The sequence below is a fragment of the Passer domesticus genome, chromosome Z (assembly GCF_036417665.1).
Source record: "Passer domesticus isolate bPasDom1 chromosome Z, bPasDom1.hap1, whole genome shotgun sequence".
NCBI classification, from domain to species: Eukaryota; Metazoa; Chordata; class Aves; order Passeriformes; family Passeridae; genus Passer; species Passer domesticus.
The window spans coordinates 29517557-29526486 of NC_087512.1; the positions used below are offsets into that span (position 1 = coordinate 29517557).

The window sequence follows — 8930 nt, forward strand, 5'->3', positions numbered from 1 at the left end:
CAACAAAATTGCTACATTTCCAGTTTGGTCCCCAAGGCCAACCTCTGAAAATAGCAGACGTTTTCCACTGCACAAAGTATATAACTTGGAGCATATGTAGTGGAAATTTTGTATTAGTCTAAATATTTATTAATTTCTTTAAAACTAAAACACATAGGATTCCTAAAAATTTTAATTACATAATTTATAAAACACAGCTGGAAATATTTTTGCTTGCGTTACTAATTTCTTCTTAATTTTCCTAGCAATGAGATTAAGAACCAATATGCAAAAAGGGGAAATAAAACAGAAAGAAAAATTCACTATATTTAAGTAATGGTTGGACTCCGGCCACTGTCACAGTCAGCCATTTGTTTCCAGTGTTCTAAGAAAAAGTGATTGAAATGGCTTTATTATAGACTCATTTTATTGGGCGTACAATAAAAATTCTTTAAGAACCTTGTTCAGCAAAAAAATTGCCAGCAAAGTCACTGCAGTTGATCTTTATTCCCCTCATCAACTCATTAGAAATTACAATCAAAGACAGTACTCAGAATAATGTCCACTGCTTGTGCTGTATTCCTATAACTGAAGGAAACTTACTGAGGGTCTGAGAGGTTCTGCAAGGGCAGTTCCAGATTGCTACACATCTACAAATAGCAAAGGCAGAATATATCACAAAAACAGTAAGAGAGACTGAATTATCAGATCACAAAATAATACTGTTATTTTTGCTAGTGTTTTTGTAGTTAGCACAGTAGAGTTGCTTTGAACATGTGAGATACCTGCAAAATATGGCACTAGAGAAGCAGAGTGAAGAAAAGACAAAAGGATCCATACCAGTTATACAACTTTAACCATGCAATACAAAAAGAAGGTTACTATTTCTGATATATTTTTATTCACATTATATCAGATCTTTTAAAAAATTTAGCCTCTGAGATCAAGGAAACAAGATCCTTAGAACCACTGATAAAAGGGGGATTAATTTATTTCCCTTAATTAAGTATTTAATTAAATCTTTAAAAAAAAAACCAACAAAAACCAGATAATATTGAAGAAAAATAGTTCCAAAGCACTGTCAGACATACAGTAATAAAGGAAAGTGCATGTTCCAGGTGCTGTGTGCCCGACTTCAAGATACGGGCAGAAAGCCATGGTGCCCTGCCCTCCCTCCTTTCACTCAGGCTACCTGTGCTCACCCAGCCAGCCTGGGCAGCACACAAAACCTGATGCTGCCAGGAGCCAAAAGCAGGGGCAGGCTGAATAAAACAGGATGCCTTTCCCTGCTCGGCACACAAGGGCTGCTGCCTGTGAAAAAAAGATCAGCAGCCTGAAAGTGCATGAGGAGCAAAGTGCCCTGGGTGGTAATGTCGATTCTGCACTATGTATGGCAACACTCTGGAGAGTAACAATTACCCCTGCCACAGGCATCCGAATCATAGTGGCTGCACGGCAGCAGCAGGGAACCTGAAATTACTAAACTAGCTCTAAAACCCTGTCTGACATCTGGAGATGATTATAAATTCACCCAGAATTAACTTTTAAAATATAAAATCCTTTTAAAGAAGATTCACTGCAAAAAGAGCTGCTAATTTGGAGAAACAAATAGTCTTTATTATACTGTAACTGCTTCTGAACAGTATTGCATCTAAGACCATTTAGACTGGGGACCAAATTGCATTCTTAAGATTTTAGGAACTAATGTTGATAAATTCTAAAATTTGAGAAGGTATCTGGGAATGTTTGAGAAAAAAACCCTGCGAGAGTTCACAGAAGTATTTTTTAATTCAACCTTTTAAAAAATTCAAATCCTGAACTAAAAAGCAGAAATAACAAACATATGCATAAGACCTATACATTACATATAAAGATGGACATACCATGGCAGCATTGCAGGGATAACTACGATTGACATAGACAGTAGGTTTGTAGGGATAAAATACAGAAGATTAGTCACATAAGACAATATGTTCCTTTACTTCAAATGGGTCAGTCACAACATATGTGCTGAAGTACCTTCAATACCTAAAGAAAAGCTGATTGTTCAAGTTTCCTTACTGTAACCCTGGAAATAAAGCTCTGTAATACCAGCTGATACCAATTAAGAATCAAACAGATGCCTAGCCGTCTTGTCAATATTGATTGAACAGAAGTTACATGCCAAAATTAAGTTTTTCCTTTACTGCATCTGCAGAAAAAATCTGTAAAAAAAGTCCCTCTTCCACAATTAGTTGAGGTACAGGACTGAAATTCACTGTTCACTGAAATCAGACATTTAGCTATTTCACTCCTAGTGGAATTCAGTGGCATGTTCAGATGGTTTTACAACACTACAACACAGTCAGCGGGCTCCTGGCAAGACACACTTTTAAAATGATTTTTTTTTTTTTTTTGGGTCCCAAAATGGACATAGCTAGTGCTGTCATCTCTCATACCAAAGAAAGGATTTTATTTCAGGAACTTAGCACAAGCTACAATCCTTCTCTCCTCCATCACTGACAATGGCAGTACAAGAAAAAAATCTGCCAATACAGATAACACTAAAAGTTATTGAAAAAGCATTTTGAATGTAGATGCACTTGTACCATCAAAACGAGGCATTTACCATGTTAAGGCATTCAGACTTAAGAAAAACAGATCATGGAATCATTTAGGTCAAAAAACACCTCCAAGATCATCAACTCCAGCCTCTGACTGATTACCAGCCTATCATGTAAACCATGGCACTAAGTGCCATGTCCAGTTGTTCCTTGAACACCTCCAGGAGTGGTTCCTCCCTGCACACTCCATTCCAATGCCTGACCACTCTTTCAGTGAAGAAATTCCTACCGATTTCCAAGCTGAACCTCCTCTGGCACAGCTTGAGGCCATTTCCTCTTGTCCAGGCACTTGTTGCCTGGGAAAAGAGGTCAAACCCCACCCAGCTATATCCTCCTTTCAGGCAGTTGTAGAGAGTGATAATGTGCCCCTGAGCCTCCTTTTCACCAGTCTGAACAACCCCAACTCAATTAGCCGCTCCTCAAAGGACTTGTGCTCCAGACCCTTCACCAGCTTTGTAGACTCTCTCTGGACTGTCTCCAGCACCTCAGTGTCCTTCTTCTAGTGAGGGGACCAAAACAACACACGATTCAAGTTGTGGCCTCACAACTTGAATGCCAAGTACAGGGGACAATCCCTGCCCTGCTCCTGCTGGCCACACCATTGCTGGTCCAGGCCAGGATGCCATTGGCCTTCTTGGCCACCTGGGCCCTGCTGGCTCATGTTCAGCTGCTGTCAGCAGCACCCCCAGCTCCTTTTCCTGTGGCAGCTTTGCAGCCACTCTGCCCCAGCCTGTGGCACTGCCTGGGGTTGCTGTGACCCCAGGGCAGGACCCAGCACTGGCCTTGTTGAACCTCACACCACTGGCCTTGGCCCATGATCCAGCCTGTCCAGATCCCTCTGCAGAGCCTTCCTGCCCTCGGGAAATGTCCAGGTAAGTAAAGTTAAAGACCTTCTCCCTATATATATGTTATGTCCTTCAGGGAAGTAATGAAGCTTCATTCTTCCACTGAACAGTAGGTCTGTGCTCAAAGTCTAGGAGAGACATCACAGGTACAAAAAGAGTGTGTTTCTACTGTAAACAGAGGTTTTATTTATCATCAGTGGAATATGCAATGCCATATGAACAAGCTCTTTAACACAAGCTCCATCCACAGGAGCCTCTTATTTCTTTTCTTTACTGCTATTGCATACACACATTTGATTAATTTTCTATCTTTTAGACAACTTGTAAGGTTATTAATGGAAGGATCTGTAATGTGATATTTTCTAGTGACAGACACCAAATCAAAACTTGAAGATTATATATCAAATGTACACATCAAATATACACACCTGAGACGAGGTCTGCAGCTATGAAAGCTTTCCAAAACACCCAAATGTAATTGCAGAGACCCATGATACACAGACATGCTTTTTATGGTGGGTGTGTGGTTTTCTTGAACTACATGTCTAATTCTATCTGTAAGGATTGACTTCAATGAAACTTCATTTATAAGCTCAGCTGTGTTTGTCACTATAAAGGAGTAGCTCTAGCAGCTCATTTGCTCAGCTGCACTCCAATTTGTGAAGTCACTATGATTACATTTTTGAGTTATAAAGACAAGTGGAAATTGCTGTATTTGTAATATCAACTTTATAAATACTGAAGCTCATTGAATAACATGTTTTGCATTGACTTGTTCTTTTCTCTCCATGTGAGTGCATTCATGCAAATAAAAACAAATGTTTAAATTAAAGTATAATACAGTTTTCATGACACTGCCCAATTTTGCTAATTCTCTTTAGTAAAAGGTACATTATAGAGAAATAATGCCCCATCCTTACATGATAAATACCATCCTGGTTATTGGAAAGTGTTGTAACAGTACTTTAAAGCAAGCTTCACTCACAATGTCCTGGGTACAAGATGATCAATGTAACGTAGCACAATTTTAAGCTGCGGCTTTAAACTTTTCTCTTAAAAGCTGTGGAATTTTCTGCTACCAGTTCAGAGGAAAACTAGCGACAAACAACTACACATTAAATTATAAAAGACAGTTCAGCACACTGGCTGCAGAAGAAAAACACAGTCATGTACAGAAAAAAAAAGTTTTCTGTACCTCATGCAAGCATCTCTTTTGAAAACTCACTGTAGCATGCTGTGCAATGTGAGACTCTGCATCACAGTCACATTCTTTCAAAGTTTACTCTAAGGGAACAAGAACAGCATAGCAAGCGGAGCAAAATGCCAGTGAACTAAATACACTGTTAACTAATAAAGTCCTGTTACACAGTGAGAACTTGCCTACAACAGGACATCAACTAATGCACCACTGTATGGGAGACAGACACTCAAAATTACTAAGAATCAGCATTTGAGCACTGCATAGAGATTGTGACTTAGGCTGATGTCACCAGTTTAGTTTTCAATAATGTATAAGTATTTTGTGCGCACTATCCTGTATTACTTTTATGGATGTTTTGGTTAAGTAAAATTTTGTAAGAAATCATATTAATTAATAATAAAAACTAGTGATTAAAAAAAATTGTAAGGGCTTCTAAATTATTAGTGACAAACTGCATTTCACTCCTTCTACTGACCTAAAAATATAGTAACCTAAAAAGCTTTTTTCTTTGAGCTCAGTGAAAATTGCTTTCTAGTCAGGGAGTACCTTGATTAAAACACATTAACCATAAGGAAATATGCCAAGCAGTTATACAGACACAGGAAGGCTGTTAAATTCTGCTTCTCTACCCAGACCTTCCCCATTCTAATAACATAGAAAGTTATGAAAGACTAAAATACCATCGTACTAATAAAACATTTTAGAGGTAGAAACTATCATTCCCTGTTGTATCCCTCCTGGCTAGAATCTGTCTTTTCAGAGTCTAGTTTTCCTGGCTGTTCATTGTGGTGCTGCCTCTCATGTGTGATGTCATCCCAGCGTAACCAGATTGAACTGGCCAGGAACCTCACCGGAGCTGCAGGCCTGAAGTTTACACTCAAATTACAGCACACGGATGAGGAATGAGAAAACGCCAGCAAGAGGAATCAAGTTTTCTACGAATCAGGCAAAGGATTGTGACACAAAAATGAAGTTAATACTGATGTAACTGGATCCCAACAGCCATCTGAATGGCCACTGAGCTTTGTTAGTTTTAGAGCAATTGTATATCATTGGGGATTTTTAAGTGTTTCTTTTACTTTCAGGACTTGCAGCATCATGTTCACAGATTTTGCTCAAAAATGCAGTCATGCAGGTAAAAATTTTGTACTGTGCTTGCTAACGCTTAAAAATGTTAATATCTAAAACCTCGTGAAATCACATCAAGTTTCCTACAGCAATTTGCTGAGCTACTGTAGCTGACTCAGATGTTTAGTATTCCTGAAATTTACCCATAACACTCAATTAGACAGATTTAGAATTCAGGCCATTAGTCTACCTGTGTATCCATAATATGGAGACAAAGACTTTTAATGTTATTAAAATATGCAGGTTATTATTGGGGGGGGGGGGGGGGGCGTCGGGGAGGAGGAAATAACAAAGAACCACCAAAAGACAGTGGCTCATTTGAAGCTGCAGTCTACAGCAAGGGGACAATTTTTAGTCATACTTTTCACTTCACATTAGGCTCTTAGGACAAAGTGAAGTCAATGGAGTACTTGACCGCCAAACCGAGTTTTCGAGCAGCCCCTGTCTGCTACACAAATCTTCCTACCCATTTCCGAGAGGACAGCAATAAACGCAGCGGCCAAAATAACCCGCGGAGTTGGTCGGAGAAGAATGAAGTGTCGGTGATTGTGCTGCTACGCTCATTTAAGCCTCACCCTGCACTTCTGCTCGGGCGGCAAGATCAGAGTGCTGCACGTGTCAGCGGGGACATCGGGGGCACGGGGGGCAGGGGGCAAGCACCCCAGGGCCCCCCGCCACGGGCGCTGGGGCCGGAAGGGGCCGCGGGAAGTCCGGGAGCACCCCGGGCCATGCGGTCACTTACAGACGTGGTCATCCATCCTCAGCGGCCTCCGGAGGCGGATGCTGGCCGGGATGGTTTTGTCCATCAGCTCCTCGACGCTCTGCAAGAAGAGCCCGCACGCCGCGGTCAGCTCCCGCGGGGCGGCACAGCCCGCTCCGGCAGGTCCGGCCGCGCAGCTCCCGTCCCCCACGGCGCCTACCTGCACCCCGACGGTTCGCAGCATCTCCCGCTTCTCCTGCTCCCGGGGCCCGATGTGCCGCCGGGAGAAGTCATCGTGCCGCGGCAGGAGCTGCTCGATGCACCGCGCCGCCTCCCCGCCGCCCCAGCGCCGCTGCCCCGCCGCCGCCGCCCGCAGGTGCGGCGCCCCGCGGGCCGCCAGCCGCCCCCACCAGCGCCCGCAGCTCTGCATGCCCCCGGCGCAGCGCGGCTCAGCTCGGCACGGCTCGGCACGGCACGGCCCCGCCGCCGGGCGCTCGCACTTGTGCGGGGGGCGGCGCGGCGCGGCCCCCCCCGCCCGCGCCAATGGGGCCCGGGGGCGGCGCCGCGCTCGGCCCGCCCGCCGCCACCTGCCCGCCCGCCCGCCGCCGGCCCTGACCCCCGCAGCCCCCGCCCGCCTGACCCCGCTCGGCCCCCTCTGCCCCCGGCCCGCGGGCACACCCCGGAGGACATTTTCCCGGTAGAGAGAGTCTTCGTTCACAAAACGGACGGGAGAAAAATGTTTCTGTGTTTCCTTAGCAGAGGGTGGACTTGCTTTGGAGTGGCGAGATTTAGGATGAGCAACGCATTGTCCACAGCTGTGTCTCTGTGTTTATTGCTCCTTTAACGTATGGTAATGTTAGTCTTGGGGAGTGGACAGGCAACTGGAACCTACTTTTCCCCATCTTTCAGTTCTGTGTCTCTTTGAGGATGACACTATCATAGTTACAAACTTGTATGTTTGATTACAAACAGATGCCCACATTTCTTCATCTTCCAGAACTAACCCCAGAGTTGCCACATTGAGGATATATACTTGAATCAACATTTAAATAAAGTAACAATAAAAGAAAAAATCCAAGATGTTCATTAATTTCATCTTAATTGTATCACAGATCTACTGCCTCCTGAATTTAGTAAAACCTAAAAGTAAGTTTACTTTGCACCAAAGATCACTGATTCATGCAAGCTCTCCATTCCTGTAGTAAATATGAAATTACTTCTCTGATATAATCTGAGCTATCATAAATACTGTATTATAAAGGAAAAGGCCCTCACAAATTTATGCCAGTATGTATTTGGAGTAATGATCTGAGACCCTGGTTTCAGAATCAGAGATCCCCAAATTAAGTGAGATGAAGCTTACTTTGAACAGCAAAGCTGTTTGCTGCAAGGGGTCATGATACTAATCCAGTACTGACTTTAACTGATAGCTATTAAAATTTCTCCTCTATTTTGTCTATATTGCTTCCTTACAAATATGATACTAGCAGGAAGGACATTAAAACTTTGTCTGAGTTTAATCTTGAAATTGCATAAGTGAAATAGAGATATTAGATAAATGCATTAAAACCATAATAGTGACAAATTAATTCCTGTTATGACTTTGTACCTACATAATTCCTTTTTAAAGTGATTCTAAAACTTTTTGAAAAAAAAAATTGACATTCTTTCAGACTATTTGCAAATGATAAGTGTTCTTAAAAATCATCTTTTTTCTCTGTCAGGTAGCACCAGGATGATATTTCACACAAATTAAGACATTACAGTCAGCTCACTCAAAATTATAACTAACAGAGTTGTTTCTTCAGTGTGAGGTCAGAGTTTTATAGCTGTCTGTAGTGCTTTAGGAAGTGAAGTCTGAGGAAACAGAGAAGCATCCAAAACAATATATTTTCTATCCATATTTCTTCATTTTCCAGAACTAACCCAGGTTTAGTTCAACTTGAAAACAATGCATTGGAGCAGGAAGACTGGAGAGGTGTGCCACACAGTAATGTCAAGGTATGCCCACTTCACCTTGGAAAGCACCATGTCTGCAGTGCTTTGTAAAGCCACTCTATGGATAATGCTTTTTTATTTTCAGAACCTCAGCACAGACTTTGGCTTGGCATGGGCTATGTGTAATCACTGTAGTAGAGATACAAGCCTGGTTTATGTGCTTGATCAGTTAGACAGCTCTTTAGCAGCCTCTTGAAAACCATTATTTATTGCCTTAACTAGCAATATAGAAATCTTGAACAAAAGATGCAACAGAAAGTGAAGCTTGGATATCGAAGATGACTAGTGCTTTGATATCAAATCAAGAAAAGCTAGCTAGTCTTGTAGCTTTGAATAAATGTATCACTTCAAAACACATAGCCAACAAAACCAGCTGTTTGCTTCATGTATATCAGCAGAAGGAAGGAGGTTTCTTGGAAGAGAAGAAAGGATTGGGAAACCACATCTTGCTATTATTACAGCTATTTTCACAAAGC

The 8930-nt window shown here is 42.3% G+C and overlaps 1 protein-coding gene across 1 annotated transcript in view; it reads right to left on the reverse strand.

The window, feature by feature from the left end:
• The window catches only part of GLDC (glycine decarboxylase), a 39423-nt gene extending 32522 nt beyond the window's left edge, over window positions 1–6901 (reverse strand). Inside the window, exons 1-2 of the mRNA XM_064404631.1 lie at window positions 6677–6901; window positions 6499–6577 (exon numbers count right to left, since the gene is read on the reverse strand). Coding sequence (XP_064260701.1) covers window positions 6499–6577; window positions 6677–6886 — 289 coding nt within the window. The 5' untranslated portion in view covers window positions 6887–6901. The remainder of the gene's footprint in view (window positions 1–6498; window positions 6578–6676) is intronic.
• Between the last annotated feature and the right edge of the window lie 2029 nt (window positions 6902–8930).